General features: G+C 43.7%; 1 protein-coding gene across 1 annotated transcript; it reads left to right on the top strand.

The window, feature by feature from the left end:
- Positions 1-1,114: 1,114 nt before the first annotated feature.
- On the top strand, positions 1,115-7,697 carry LOC8028817. The gene is made up of 2 exons (XM_040214158.3): positions 1,115-1,347; positions 6,577-7,697. The coding sequence occupies exons 1-2, from the start codon at positions 1,128-1,130 to the stop codon at positions 6,900-6,902; spliced, it is 546 nt and encodes a 181-aa protein (XP_040070092.2). The 5' UTR covers positions 1,115-1,127; the 3' UTR covers positions 6,903-7,697.
- The last annotated feature ends 8,810 nt before the right edge of the window (positions 7,698-16,507 follow it).

Consider the following 16,507-nt stretch of genomic DNA (forward strand, 5'->3'; position numbering starts at 1 on the left):
AGGCTTGTAAGCTTGCCCCGTGACAAAAACAGCAACAACAAAAACAACGTTTATCGTATCGTTTTTTTTTTTTTACAATTTATTTGATAGGAGAAACTGTCATATTGTGTACAGTTTCCGAGTTTCAAAAATACGGTACCTGAATTTATGGTCGATGTTAACTGTTCATATTGCAACCTGTCTGTCGTATTGCGGCAGAAACAAAATGGCTGCAGGGTATACCTTACAGCACGCATTTGTAACAAACTCACGAGGGATTGTCAAAGCTGCTGTACCCTTGACATGTGCGATGGTCGAAGTATGTCAGGGGACCTGACATTATCCGTACGGCGAAAAGCCCATTACAGCTTGCTTTTTTTCTTTTAATGTTCTTTGTGTTCACTCATTTTCCGGACCGGGGAATGTTACGTCAGTATACGGCGCCAGATGTGCTGAACTGCGGCATGGTATCATCCTCGGGATTATATTCAAAGTTGAAACTTCGTTTTCTGTTTAGTTTAGTGTGGAGGGTAGCTTTTTGTTAATAAAGAAGCGTGTTGCACGGTATGAGTGCAACAAGCGACGAAATTTCGCCATGTTTTCTGGTAGGACTGTTCAACGAAAAGGGAGGTCAGAGGAAACAGTTTCGCCAGTCGAACAGCTCCCAACATCTCAAGAAACGCGAGGCTTTTTTGAGGTTGTAGCCTCAGCCGACAGCCGTACCGATCAAAGGACCGCCCCCGAACCGAACAGCACGATTATAATAAGCCACCCTCCGTGCTTCTTAAAAACAAAATGCTGTCGGCGACAATAGATTAACTCATTTCACTAACGTCACTTCACTGTGGTGGCGCTGCTGTCGGTACTGCGCATGCGCAGTACCGACAGAGAACATAGTGAATTCGGGGCATTCAAGCACCAAAAAGCACATAAAAGTACAGATTGATTTTAGGTTCAATCATAGTACCAGTCTCGTCATCCGCCGAGATCTCTCTCGGTCTCTCCGGATTACAGCGTCATACATTTTGTGTGACGTATTAGCGGTTGATGTTCACCACCGCATCAATTAGTCACTTCGATCAGTGTCATGATTATGTACTAAATGAATGCCAATGTCTCGCACTTTCAGGTAAACGTTTTTGTCATCGATGGATATGACGGACGCGTTGAACCTCCTCACGAAGTATGTCCCGTGGACGACGGCGGTGCTCCTCTGGACTTTGAACGAGGCGACCTGCTGGACCTTGGACGGCCGATTAGTGACGTCATACCGGGCTTCCTCAAACACAGACGTCTCCGAGGAATACGAGCCGACTTCCGGATTCGCCCAACATCCGCCCAACGATAACTCCACGACGACCGCCACGAGTAAGTCGAGTTTCCGTGTGTGCGCGCGATGCGAAACCAACAGCTGTGACGTGCGTTGAGCAAGAACAATCTTCGAAGAAATATCGAGGGGGAAACCGGTTTCGTCGAGGATACGTTACGTCGATCGCTTCGGGGTGCCATCAATGATTGCTTAATTCTCATTAGTGGGGAACGAGTACCGCTACCGAAACGGTGTACGGCGCTGACGCGAGACTAAGTTAAGCAGGGTGTAAATATAAGCAGGGTAAACTATTCTCATAATCTATTAAAAAAAAAATTCCTGGATAGTTGGTTTCCTTTTTTCTTTTTTCTCGCAAATAACGTTTTTGGGATTTTCGGAAGCTAAAGCAAAAATCAAGACAACACAAAAAATCCTGGTAAAGTGGCAAATGAAAGTGGTACAAAATCCCACCATATACATTTTCGCGCTTTCCAGTGGTGTGACGACATCATATCTTAAAAAAAAAAAAAAAAAACATGCGGTTGAGCGGGCAGTTTAATAAACATGGTACGTCGCGCTTTCTTCTTTGTTGTAGTTCTGCTCTAATTAGCTTTAGCAGCAAGCATTGATTTCACGCAATCAAACTTATTGTAACCCGTTGCAAACGTGACGTACTGAACAAATTACGACATCTGTTGTCAGAATTTAATCGCAGCCAGTAGTAAAACCTCCCAGTTAAAAAAAAAAAAAAAAGAAAGGGGAGGGCCAAATCTAAAAATGCAATAACCGCAAAAAAAAAAAAGAAGAAATACAGATATATATATTTTGACATATAGGTTGGTCGAGTAGTTCAATCGGGAATACTGAAGAGTCGAACCAATTTCGAGGCAAATCAGCGAAAATAAATATTTCGCCTAACCTGACAACGTTTTATGTGCGTTGTGCCCCCTCTTAAATAGACTATAAAGTGAATATTTTACTCTAAAAAGCGAGTGATCGGAATAAACCGTTCATGCTCACACAGAGGGGAGGAGCTACGAGCGTTTCTTTCCACGGGCATGAATTTTCTAAAAGAGATTATAAAGATTATCAAAGGTCGTATATAAAACCTGACAGTAAATATACGGTCAGGTTTTGGCTATCTGCCAAATACGATGGAGATTTCTTTTTATATAAGCCATTAGTGCAGGAAAATATTTTGACAAATTATAATTTGTTTTCTTGGGCACACTGAGCGCCAAAGCAAACGCAAATCAGAGGTTAGATACTTAGACAGTGTGAAGTTGGTCCGTCATAGGATGGTTCACTGGTTCATGATGAAGATGAGACACTTTCCAGTTCGGTACGACTGCTACACTGAGGTCTTTAACGTGCATCACGCGGTAGTGATGATACACGACCGCACGCAGATACGATGCTCATTAAGATTAAAACAGAAATGGGTGAGGAATTAAACTCCGGATATTTGGGCTTCTACAGCGCAAACCTTCGCTTCACGTGCTCTCAGTCGCTGTCAGCGTGGAGAATAAAAGTCAATATGATTTAAATGGTGACTTTAATAACACCGGTTTTACTATGATGATTTGAATCAAACCTTTTCCGCAGGAATAATCCATCAAATATGCATTTATTTTTTTTTGTCTGTCTTCTACTTGCATATGCCTTGTATTTAAATCAAAAGATCCTCCGCAAAAAAAAATATATATATATATATATATATTTAAAGCAGAATAGTTGAACACCGAACAACTCTTCGAAACAAATCACACCATTTAGTTTTTCGGGTTTCTTTTTTTTTTTTTTTTACGTTCTACTTTGTTTGTTAGGTACGTAATGTAGCCCTCTGCAATCAAATAAGAACCCGAAAAAAAAAACACAACTTTTTCACTAACTAAAATAATCAGGTGCTTTTGTCCTAGTATGGCGGGTTGACATCAATAAAATGTTGCTAATTAAACTGTATTTAAAAAAAAGTTTAAATGTAGAGCAATCACTTCTACCCTGTTATTGACTGATTAAACAATCTAATGTTTGAAAATACAAAGTGACATATAAATAAACGATCACTTGTTCTAGTTACACTGGCATAAATCAAATTAACCCGTTTTGGATCAAATAAACCTAACTTAATCAAATAAAACTTTTTTTTTTGCTTTGGTTGCGGTGCGCAAAGGCCAACAAACAAAAACAAAAAAATAAAACGCTGAAATAGAGTCATAGAGCACTCAGTAGAAGTAGCAAAAAGTGAGAAAAAAAGGAAGATAAGTAACAGGTAGAAAGAAGATAATCACTTCTGGCACCGGACGCGTCATCAAAGGCGTCACCGGAAGTTCGAAATGACGTCACAAAGTCGTCATGACGGAGAGAAAGATCACCAGGTTTCCCGGAAGAAGTTTCCGCTTCATTGTTACTGCATGTATAGACCCTTTTCCTAAGGGCGCCGCCATCTTAAATTGTCGTCACGTCCAGTATGGGCGAAAACATTTTTTGCCGTCGCCACGCCAATGGAATACATTTAGTATAGAAGCGTAACCGACAAACAGATGCTTGTTTTCCCTCCCCTCTATATTTTACTGTTTACAGGTTGAAATGTTTTATTATATTTTCGTCGGCCATACCGGGTACGCCTATTAGGTTGCTGGGAACGAGAGTACACGAAAAATGTCTATATGCTCCACACCGTTTTCACAAATAGAGACCACCGAGGTTACAAAACATTGACAAAATAGGATGCGTTGCCTTTCCCTGCTTGCATCTGCGAACTGGAGAAGTGCAAGAGACCCGGTTGAACAAATTGGACCCTGCCATCGGTATTCGGAGAAGCCCAATAGAAATTTTTAAAAAATTAGTCGGGAAGGTTCTTTAGCTGCCTTGACAACTGCACGTCGGTCCTTTGACGTTAAGTAACGGGAGATATAACATCCGCGATAACGGATATAAAAAAGCACATAAAAATGTAAATATTGCCATAATATTGTCCCCGGAGTAAAGTGGTAGTTCTTACATCCTGCGTATACCTGTCAATAAGGAATCTCGAGGTTCTACTTTCTTGCAAAGCACACGGATGGGAACCAATAGACTGTTAGAAAAGAAAAAAAGTAAGCGACATCTTGCAGCCACTGCGCCAATTAACCGAGTCTCTGCCAGATTGTATTTGGCACAAACTCTGAGCATGTATTAGAAAACGAGGGTCTGCCGTCAGCTTTCGGCGTGAACTAGGCTTAGGTCGTATCGAAAACGAGTATTGCGGCATCGTTCGGCGAGGACTTGGATCTAGACGCACGCTTCCTGCCCCAAGGATGGATAGATGAATGTATGGATATTAATAGCTATACCCTATACGGGCGACAGCTTGCACCACCTAGCCTAACAAGGAGATGGCCACCACCAATGTTGCTTGGTGGACTTTCCAAAAAAAAAAAAAAAGTCCATTGCTCCAATTTACGTCCCATGCCCGTTGTCACAGCTCAGACTGTTTATTTTTTTTTAGGTCTATACATATTTTCACTTTTTGTCATTCGCCGAGAGCAGCGGCTGGTTCTTTCTTCCACGTGCTTTGCCAGAAAGTACACACTCCAGATTTTTTTTAGTGCACATACCTACGGTCGCTGACAGCTTGAAGAAGATAGAGGGTGTGGCGAGTTTCCTGTACCGCATTATCGTTCGGGCTGCCAATCCGACAATGATGGTTTCATTTACTCCCTGGTTTTATTATTCCTACAATTGTTTTTTCTTCCCCGTTTCTTATTTTGTCTTTACTCTCTTCTTCGAACGCACCAGTCAATGGCGATGAGGGATGTGCCGAGGCGCCCAGATATATTCGGCCGGATCATTTTAAATGTGCATATTATAAATTATTGGGTCGTCACAAGGTGATCTGAGTGGCGACTCTTGGGCACTCTAATCAGCTGTTTTCGAAAGACGGACCAGCTCACTTTTACGGTTGAAGATGCGTTACAGGCGCTCTCGTCTTCAATTCGGGTGTCATTGTTTGAGGTCTTCCCAAAATCAAAACAAACTTTCAGTTCTTGAGAGAATGTTATCAGCACCATTTCAACCCATATCCACCTACGTGGGGCTATCGCATTTTCTCCGTAGACTATCCTTAAGTGCGTGTCTGCATTGCTTGAGTCTAAGCTCCTAAAACTAGGAATGGATATCGGGAATTTGTAGTGGATATGCTTCTTTATCATCAATCACTTAGATTTTTTTTTATGTTTCAGTGTTTCCTTATTTCTTCAGTGCAGTGTATTCCGAGCAAAGCTGATGTTCTTATCCACCCAGACAGTGGTCAAATATATAGCTAAATATTATTGAGCTTTTATGTGAGTTGCCCGACATTAGCCAATACACAATTAAGGCTTATTAAGGTGCTCAATCCTCCATCATCAAGCAGTTGTCCTACAGTGTATTTTTCATTTACTTCGGATGAATAAGTAAACCTAGCTGACTTAATCACGTTGAGTTTTTGTATTTTCGTATCTGTATTTTCTGTCATGTGAGCAGAAGTTATTGAAGGCCCCGCATTTGGTGCAGAACAAGAAGTCCCGTTCAGTGTATTTGCAACTGAAAATGTTGCTGCCGACGATAAAAAAAATACCTCAATTCCATTTATTCGTTCTGGATGTGATACGTTACAGTAGTACATGACCCAAACAAAAGTAAGAAAGCTGACTGGCATCTAACGCCCTAGTTCACTCATTAAGTTGTGCGACTTCTGCGTAGCTCTAGCTTTCTATGAATCTGTATTCAGAGCCTATGAGTAAAGAACCATGTCTGATAAAAAAAATAAACAAGCTTGTAAAAATATATATTAGTTTTCAGAAATAGGTTAAGCTTACTAAAAATCGCCCTGAGGTTCTCGATCGTCATATTTTGTACAATACAGACTCCCTGAGTGTCAGCGCTTTCTTTGTGATTGATTAGATAGTGAAGCGCCAAGTGATTTTGTTTGTTTATCATAATTATTCGGGAACCCATCAGCTAAATTAAAGCCATCCTAAACCCACTCTTTAGATCTGTCACGTCATAATAAAAGCTCACTTCTGTCTGATATATGCAGCAACGACCTACATTCTTAAAACGCGTTGGGCTCTGCAGATTTTTTTAGTATTTTTTTCTTCTGACCATCAAAACCACTTACAACTACGGTTGCCAAAAAGTCTCTTCGCTAAATACGACAGAGACGATAAAAAAAAATTCTTTCATTTTTCAAGGAATATTTATTTTAATAAATATTAGTGTCTCTCGTGCTCAAAATGCTCTCCATCATTTTGTCTTCACAACAGAGGCCGCCAAGACAGCCAACCCATTCTTGCTAGTAGCGCTGGTGGTTAGCGCCCTTTTGGTCCTGGTGCTGACTTTCGCGTACCTCATTCGGAAGCACGAGCCCCAAGACGACGACCCCAACATCAACTTCCAACATCAGCAGTCCAACGTGGGCTTCGAGCCCGACTCCGAAGCCAATTCATCCATGACACCCTTACCTCCGTCGTACGATGACGTCGTCAAGGTGCCCTGGACCGTCTGGGCAGCCACACAGCAACAAGGAACCGGTGCCACTCCGCCACCGTCCTACGAAGACGTCCACAAGATGTTCCCATTTCCAAAGTGATGGACCTTCATCTAGTTCAAGAAGAGACTGGTTGATTGCGGGGATATGAAATCCCGGTCGTGATGTCAGGCTGCCCGTCCAGGTGGCCAATCCGATGGCACGCCCAATGGTACATCCAGTGTCAGACGGAATGGTACATCCAGTGGTTCACCTGGTAGGGCTTGCAGTGGTGCGTCATGTGTGACCTCGGATGCCGTATTCAGTAAAGGCACATACAATGGAATACCCGGCGTGGCATCTAGAGATTCATCCGGCGTTATATCTGATACAAGGCCAGGTGGCACGTCCGATTCAACACTCAGTGGCATAACCGGTAGTGAACAGTGATCAACCTACACTACAACGACAATAGGCGCTATAATTCCCGTGGAGAACTTAGCAGTACATTCAGCAGATAAGGTGGAGTTACGCCTCACTCCGGATGGATTCCAGAACGGGCAGGTCACGTACTCCAGGCTGGTGAGTATTGTGAACTCAAGCCAGATACCATGCCGAGTGTAGGTACGACGTGCTGTTACTGAAGGGTCCCCAAGCAACCTGACAGAGGACGTAGGGTGTTAAAAAGTGTTTGATCATCATAATGTGAAGTGTGAAGTGAAATGGAGTGAAATGAACGAGTGTTCGGTCATCATCAAAAGGAGTTCCAAAACTCAAACATCGACTTGCAACGTTGGCTGTGTGGTCGAGATTTTCATTGGACCACGCAAAGCAGCATACAAGCACGATCTCTAAGAATCACGGAACTTTGACAATCATACCTTAAAGGACACACAAATAAAATCAGTTCAATTATTACGTGTTTGGTGTGAACTTTAACAAAACTATTTACTGGATTGCAAACATTTGTTAAAATCCCAATTTTTTTTTCTTAGTTATTGTGTGTAATACAATGTGTTTGCACCTTTTTCTCTACCTCATGTAATGACCTCGGGCGATTTGAGGTAATTAAATGAAAATGATGGAAAAAAGATACATTAGAGAAATATATTTGTACCCCAGTAGCGAAATACTTTTACGACGTATCAATGGTGTCGCAATACTCTGCCTGGCATGCGTATCTCGATACAATTGTTGTCAATATATTAGCTGATACGAGGTGTTCCAGAGTTTATCATGTGAAACCGCCACATAACATCCTCTCGGAAAGAGGAAAGTCGTCCTCTTGCATATCGTACACACAAGTCACCAGAATTGCAAAAACGAAAGGTGGCTCCAAGATTGGCCAGTTGAGCCAGTCGTAGTTCCCTGGTCTCGCTCATTTCCTGTAGACTCCGTGAGTCCGGCTCACTTCGATATTTCACTTTAATATACCCTCGTCAAATCTCCCCCATCCCTTTTTTTTTTCCTGGCCTTTCTCGCTTTGCAAGTTACCGACAAAACTGAAAATCGTAATGTTCCAAACAGGAGATGAGGCGAAACACGGCTCATTTCGGAACGACCACGTCCACATCATCTACGACTTCGAAAACGGTGATTCCTTGTGATAGACCCATGGGAGGGCAGAAGTCTCGCTAGCGTGATGATCCAAGGGAAAGATGTTTCAACGCTCCAGAACTTTCTTTTTTTTTTCCGTCAAGGCGGTATTTACTCGTTTCAACCCAAATTTACGTTTGCCGGTGGCAGTGGAGAGGTTTTTTCTCTTTCACTAATTCAGTACTGCGACCAAATTGTAGGTGCCTTGAGGATAAGGTAGTTAAAAAGCTACTCACGCTGAACTGTAATTAGTTTACTTTCAAAGTTTAGAAATTCATTTTTTGATGAACTAAACATGTCAACTGCTTGACAATTCGAATGTTCTTTTTCGTGCCGTATTTTTTACTTGCGATACATATAACGTTGCTTGCAATACGCTATGTGTTTCCGGAGCAGGACCTCGTTAGAGAAAAAAAAAAGTATTTCAGTACCTATCTGTGCTGCTATTCCAAGATAATCTTTCCTGTGTTTGCAAAAGTATTTTAAGGATATCCCGTTACGTAAAATACAAATGTATTCAAGTATCTGTATTTTGGCCTTAAAATACTCGTATCTCTGTGTCTGTGTTCCGAGAAACTTTTTAAAATATCTCTGCCCAGCCATGTTTGTTTTTTGGGGGGGTTTTTTTCGTTTTTTTTAGGACTCGGTAAATGTATCAATAAGAGGCGTATTTGAGGCACCCTAATATTAGGCTCCTCTGATCGCTATTATCTCATTACAAATATCAGAATATATTTTCTAATGTATGATTCAGATAGTGTTAAGTTTGGCGTTTTTGGTGTCTGGTTCGAATACCTACCGCGAAATTCGGGTGAAGAGTACGGTTCGAATTACAATGTTAAAGTTCCTCGTTAAGCGCTCAGAGGAGTGTCGGCGAATAAACGCCGGTGTTCGCATACAGGGCGGGCTTGCTTTAGCGAACTCGGGGGTAAGAAAAAAGAAAAGAAGAATAAACTCTGGTGTCAAATTCCCTTCTAATGCAATACTGTGTGCAATGACGCAAATAATTGCGCAGAAAATGAACGGCACGCTGCCGCTCAAACATCTACTTTTTTCGTAATGCAACAGATGGCTTTAAAACTAGCGTTAAATACGATTTATGAAGTTAGGTTATGAAAGCTAAAGGCAGGTTTTTAACTGATACCTAAAAGTATACGTAAAACTATTTGAATTCACTCTTGTTCTGTGTTTAGTACTGGCTTATAGGTCTAGGCACGTGTGACCGTCTAACAGGAGCCTGAAATGTTGTCAGCGCGATCGGATGTTTTTTTTTAAACAACATTATATAACCAGAACTGATGTATATACACAGTACAGACCAACCCGCTGCGCTAGCTGACTTGTATGCGCATGCGCTGAACCGACAGCAGCGCCACCGCAGCTACGTGACGTCAGCATGCGTACGCGTATTTTGTTTCGTCGATATTACGTTAATTTTATATGTCAATATCGCATAAACTATTCATAAACTGCGTCATTTATCCAAATATCTAAGAGTAGCGCTGCACAATGCTAAGGGTCGTTGAAGACCTTGGGGCTCTTCATTGAGTGAAGATCTCACCCAAAACATTTTTTTTTTTTGTCAACAGTGGGCTCTTCGCAGACAAGGTAAAAGTAGGTGTTGGTAAATGCGTCGAGCCTGACTGCCATGTTAGCCGTTCAGTTATTCGGGCAATTCTCTTGTCTTGAAAACACAACACTGAATGCGAACTGGGCCACTCGGCAGCCCTTCTAATGGTATCGTTCAATACTTTCATAGCAGTTTATTGCGGTCAACTTAATGTACTCCACGTGTGAAAACAACGAGAAAAAAAAGAAAGAAAAAAAAAAAGGGGAAAGCTTAAACACGATGTGTGCCCCCGTCGCAGGCATGAAGGCTTTCATTTGTTGCGTTTGCATCAGGAAAAACCTCAGATGTTTTTCCTGCTGCAACCTGCAGCAACGCTTTATTTTGTAAGAACAAAAGTATCAAGCAGAAAATGAGCTGGATCCTCTAAAGTTCATTTGTCACTCCCTATTGAAGATACACGAGCTGTTCGTTGTCCGGAGGTTGATTTTAGGTAAACCTGCGTGGTCTATGTTAGATGAAACTAGCACTCTAGGATCTAACCGACCTGCATCAATATATATTTAGTCGAGAAGCGCATTGAGAATCACTATGTAGGCATGCAAGAGCCATGTGCTACTTCGCCAATGCCTTCCTGTTGTAGAGACGTTCGATAAGCGCCGAACAAAGCTCACTTTCTTCACGTAAAGTAGGAGCGCAGCTAACGCTATCGAGCCGATGCAACACCTTCCAAAAACGAAAGCCTGCTCGTCCGCTTCCTGACGTGTAGCTTGGCCAGCGAGCGGAAAATCGCTGGAGGAGTGGACTGTAGCTTCGATTGAAAATATTGTACGAATGTCACTTTTATGTGCGTGATGACGACGTAATTAATCGAAGTACAGCCTTTTATAATTGGATAAACCTCTGACTTTTATTGTTCACTTATAAAGCGCGATGACCGAAAGCACTTATGGTAAACATTAGCAACTGTACCCTCCCTACAACTATTTAACTTGATCTCCTTTATAAAGCCAAAGCTCTGCTCCGCAATCGCGAATATTTTAATTAGAAACATTTTTGACGTCCATGCTTTACAGAATTAAGAAATATGTCAAACAGCATTTTATGCCTAGCGTCTTCCAAGTAGTTCCCTGAAAGGTAAATAAAAGCACGCTCTCTGCCTCCCACCACAGGTTGGATGGCCACCTTTGTATTTAAGAAAATGTACGAAAATAAGTGACGGTGCTGCGCTAGATATTGAGTTATTTGTTTTTATTAATAAAAACGTAGCTTAAAAAGAGTGAAATAAGTAAATGCGACACGAAATGTGACTGCTCGACTACGTGTCAAAAGGCCATCATGCAGTAAATGAACGTTACGAAATGTGTTTGGGTGTGTTTGTCGGTTGACAGCAATGTCAAAATTCCTTCACATTTCCTTTTTTTATAATGCCAATTTTCGTGCGAACACAGACAGTCACAGTGCAAGGTCTGTTCCTGCCACTTCTTGGCAGGAAGTTAGGAACAGACCTTGCATCCAGCACTAAGGTATGATTTTCCTTCTTCCACGTATTACTGAGAAGAATGGTAATCGACAAGGTGAAGATGCGTTTAAGCACGGCCTGAAGTGTGTGGTCGCTTGCACAAGTGTCCAACTCTTCAAACTCTTGCAGCGTAGTTAGTGCCAGGTCCCTGACAAATTTTGGTTGAACACGCAATCGCAAGAACTGAGCGATAACAGAACGGATAGCTGGGCTAGTTGGTACGTATCCATAATGTAAACAATGCGACTGACATGGACGTAGAAAGACTGGATGACACGAGCGCTGACTGACAAATGACGGTTTTATTTTCATGAAACCAAGAAGAAAACAAAAAGTTACTCTCCTCTCGGGAGGCAATCGCGACCTCGGATATGACAAAGGCTTTTAGCGCCTTCACAACATTTCGTCTAATCAGTGACGCAGTGCACACCCATCATCCCAATCTAAACATTCTACCTCGCTATCTAACAGCGCCAAGGATGCTTGATTCACGCAGGTTAGGACTTTCTTATATTGAGTGCCTCGACAATCTACCGTGCCTTTTGGTCTCTGTGTCTAAACAACACGACGGCCTTCTCCAGTACCGGGTGGCAGGAGCAGTCTCTGCTCCTGCCACCCGGTATTGGTGGCTCACCGAGTTCTTGTGGAACCAAGTTCACCCCACCCTGCCTACGAAAAAAAAAGCAGTACGTCAAGGAAGGCACTGTGGTCGTCGTCGGCGATCGACCACTTCGAAAAAAACACAGCGAGATCCTCAAATCGGGTCCGAAGTTCTGTTTCGAGCCGGCGCTCCAACGGGTGGACAAACTGGTTCCGTCAAGGTATCTGTCCTCAGGGTCCCAGAAGAGGACAAGCTGAGATGCGCTGCTGAGTGTGCGGATGTTCTGTTAAGGGCAGAGGGGGGCCCTAAGAGGAGTAAAAGTTTAAATCGGTTATAAACTTCCTCGCCACCAGCGGGCTACGTGCACTTGTGTCCGATAAAGATGGTTTCTTTGGGATCAAGCCCAAGGAAATGCTTGCGGAAAAGGCCATGACAGCCATACACAAAACCTTTTTAGACGTCCGGGAAAATACGGGAAAAACTTAAGGAACGGGCCCGGGAGTTTCTTGGCAAACTGAACTTGAGGCAGGTGTCTGCGGGGGTGAAGAAGAAGAACCTTACGTTGGAGGTGTTCTTCGCTGCCAAGACGAACAATGTGTGAATCCCGTTCCGCACCATAAATTGTGTCAGGGTTACGCGGCTACGGGTGTTGTCAGGGTACCTGCAAAAGTACTTGGACACGCTAAGGATCGCTGACCTATTGGGTATCCCGAGATCCTCTGCCACTGTTACGTACCTCAAGGAAAGCAACCCGGAAGGGTGTACCGACTTCAGTGTATGGGTTGAAGATTTGTATTACTCTTTGCCGCACAACGAACTCGAGATTAACGTAAAAGAGTGCATTTTGGACTTTAACGATGAAGTTGCGTTTAGGTCGCAGTGCGGAATTTTTTGTCGAGGGTTTTCTTGAAGCGTTATCGGTTTTTCTGAGGTCCACTTCTATTGGATAGCTAGACAAGGTCTTAGTGCAGAAGTCCGGGGTGTGTATAGGGTCTAGGGTAGCACCTGCACTGAGTAACACATTCCTTGCCAAGGTTGACAAAGCACTAGAAAGTGTGTTAAACACGCCCGTTAAAACTTTTTTTTAATATATGTAGATGATTACTTAGCTGTTGCAGGAAAGGCAGACTTCAATCGGACCCTCGAAGTCGTCCTAGAGCCGTTCAAAGAGCAGGGCCTGTGCCTGATATTCACGTGTGGGACTCCTAACAAGCAGCCAATTGAGTTTCGGATCGTTGTGTGGATGTCAGCAATAGGCACGTTTGTTGGTGGCACCGTTCTACATCCACCAGAAACCTCCTAGACTTGAGATCGGTGCATTTAAAGCTCGTTAAAAAAGGCACTGCAGAGTCTTGCATTCGGCGGACGGTGACTAAGTCCTGCTTTGACAGAGCATAAAAAAGCCTTCTCACCCAGGTCGGGAGACTAAAAGACGCGAGATTTCCAGAGTCGATAATCGCCTCCACCACGGAAAAACTAGTAAAATGCATACAAGTGGAGACCCGGGGGAACGTAACCAATAAGGTCGGGAAAAAGGTCGCGGTCATCCCCTATGTACTGTACATCGAGTGTTGCATAGGTTCAAAAAGGCCGCCTCGAGGTACGGGGTGGACGTGGTGTTCTCAGAACGAAACAAGTTGAGTGGGATTTGCTCCGCAGTGGAAAAGCGAGCGAGAGGGGAGAAGAAACCGGAGAATGGCGGTTCTGGCGTAAGGCACCGCGTTGATTTCGTTTCTTGCACGAAGGGGGCAGTTTAATAGATACCTCTTTTTTTGTGGAAAGGTTTACATTGGGCAGCCGGAGCGATGCCTTAACGTTCGCCTTCGCGAGCATCGTAACTCTTTGGCAGAGACAGCGTGCTCCCACTTGGCATTGTATTGCATAGACCCGGTAATGGAGAAGGCTGTCGTGTTGTCTAGACACAAAGACCAAAAGACACGGGAGATTGTCTAGGTACTCAATATAACAAAGGCAGGCTCAATCTGCGTGAGTCAAGCATCCTTGGCGCTGTTAGATAGCGAGGCAGAATTTTTAGATAGGGGTAATGTGTGTGGTACTGCGTCACTGATTAGACAAAATGTTGTGAAGGCGCCTAAAGCCTTTGTCATGCGCGGTCGCAATAGCCTCTTGAGTGGCTATTGCGACCACGCATTTTGCTTGTTTCTTCTTGGTTTTATGAAAATAGAACCGTCAGTTGTCAGCCAGCGCTTGTGTCGTGCAGTCTTTCTTCGTCCTTGTCAGTCGCATTGTTTATATCATGAAATGAGCGATGTGCTGGAGCGACATAAGCTTGCCACAACAGCTTCAGCGAGCATCACCACACTGACTACCCAGTTGTGTTGAAACGTGTAGTATTCCTCGATTTAAAGCATCTGTGAGATGATGAACCACTGCAGCGTTCGAAATTGCCTTCTCCCAAAACCAAATGTTCTCTGCAGTATTCACACTTGAGTGTCCTCTCAGCCACAGAGGCGAAGTATCCAGATACGTAGACCAGAAGAGGAGCTTTGGACGTCAAAGCTGCTTATTCTGGTTGGTAGTGTCGTATCCAAAAGCTAGAACATGATGCAAAATACTCTGCGCAGGTGACTCGCATGCCAAAACCAACAAGATATTTCAAAACAATTTGGGAGTGGTAACTTGTTCTAAAAATACTTAGCTATGCCTCCTTGGGACTACAGAAAATAGCGGAGTTGTTTCCTATACTATGATACTTCCGGGCACCATGTCAGTTTGGAAGTGCAAAAGCACAAGAATCAAACAAAAAGCTGCCGAATCGACATACCTTCCAAGAGATCGCTACTTGAACTTCTTTCTCCGGAATCGCCTTCATCCATTTGATACGCCCCTAAAGAGAATATGTGGACTTGCGGTTCTCATAATTTACCCGACACCACGGCACACAACACTTATAAGTTATAAGGCATTGGTCCTCACATTCGCACACACGAAAACAGTAGCGATTCTGGTGTTCGACGGATGCAGTGAATACGCAGGCGTCTCGTCTCCGCATTCCGAACGGCTTTCTACGTTGGCCGATTACATCATACGTAATGTCTGGCTTTGCATCGCTTGTGAACCGCCTTCAATCTGTAAAATAAGCGTCGTCCCGACTCCTAATCTTCCTTTCTTAAATTATAATTATTCGGTACAACGGTACAACCTATACACACTTCCATCTTTGACGGCTAACGCTTCAAAAATGACGGCGCATAAAAAAAAAAACAGAAAAGAGTAGTTTTCCTGGTCATGTGGAAGCGCTACGTCACCATTGGCGCAGATTCTCTGCGGTGAAAACCCTCATCTTGCTCTCCTGGCTTGGCCAAGGAGCAGTAGCCGACGTAGCAAAACGAGGCGTGCAGGCTTTACTTTCTTGAAGCTGCTGACCGAGGGAAACAATCAAACAGCATCAAGAGAGTAGCGCCATGGTGTTCATCATCTTTCTGTGCGTGTTTTATTATCGGCTAAAGCACTCAAGTCCAATGAATGCACATGACTCGCGCGTGTAGTTTTTGAGCCTGCCCTTGGATATGTTCAAACCTTCGACCACGCTCTGACTAATACTGAAAGGGAGCATAGCTCACTTCATTTCCAGAAAGTTTTCTATGTTTTTAAGCGAGGTGAGACAATTTTGAAGGGGAACAATATGTGCATCCTTTCCTTCAGGATGACACTGCGTTTTGACGGCCGTGGGTTGTTGGGGGGGGGGGGGCAGTGCGCATTAAAAAAAACATGTCTGAGTCATCCTACTTGCTGCTTGTCATAGGGCGTTAATCAACAGTCCGGTTTACTGGTGTGATGGAGGCAGTATTCCGTCTTTAGTGGAAAAAATTATGTTGTATGGCTGCCTCCTACTCGGTTTCACCTTGCGATGGGCCGCAGCAGACACTACGAGCCATCAGAGTCGGTCTAATACCCTGCGAGTGTCACATGACCTTCGAGAGGGCGTAGCGACGTGCGCATGACACTTAGTCTCGTAGTACATTCGCAGCGCAGGATTGGTTGCGTTAGCTCGTAACGTCCACTGCTGCTCATCCTAACATGAATAGGAGTTGTAAACAGTCTTCTGTAACGTACTTCCCTAACAGAAGAAAGCCAAGCGCGTACTGCGCCCGAGCTGCGGCCGAACTCCTGCGCAGCACGCACGTCAAGTCTGTGCTCTTGGGCCTACGTTAGGTGACGTAAAATCCCAGCACTGCGGCCAAGGTGTTGTCCGGGCATGCTCTGTGCAGAAGGTTAAGGGGAACAGAAAAGCCTATCCCGGGAGAAAACATGGCGGCGCGAAATTGGAGGGTCAAATCCGGTGCGTGCAACCCGCAAAGTAGTTTCTTATATTTATTTTGGCTCGGGAGAGCCGTACTAAATATATAAGCAGAGACGGAAGCTTCACTCTCTGCACCCGCTAAAGCACCAACGTAGGACTGTAATACAAGGAAGAAACG

Source organism: Ixodes scapularis, unplaced genomic scaffold, assembly GCF_016920785.2.
Source record: "Ixodes scapularis isolate PalLabHiFi unplaced genomic scaffold, ASM1692078v2 PGA_scaffold12__126_contigs__length_90152505, whole genome shotgun sequence".
NCBI classification, from domain to species: Eukaryota; Metazoa; Arthropoda; class Arachnida; order Ixodida; family Ixodidae; genus Ixodes; species Ixodes scapularis.

Excerpts from the sequence above, each read along its gene's own strand:
- LOC8028817 (XM_040214158.3), top strand. The coding sequence starts at position 1,128 with ATGGATATGACGGACGCGTTGAACCTCCTCACGAAGTATGTCCCGTGG. Across the intron at positions 1,348-6,576 it reads CTCCACGACGACCGCCACGA|AGGCCGCCAAGACAGCCAAC; the intron begins GTAAGTCGAGTT and ends TCTTCACAACAG.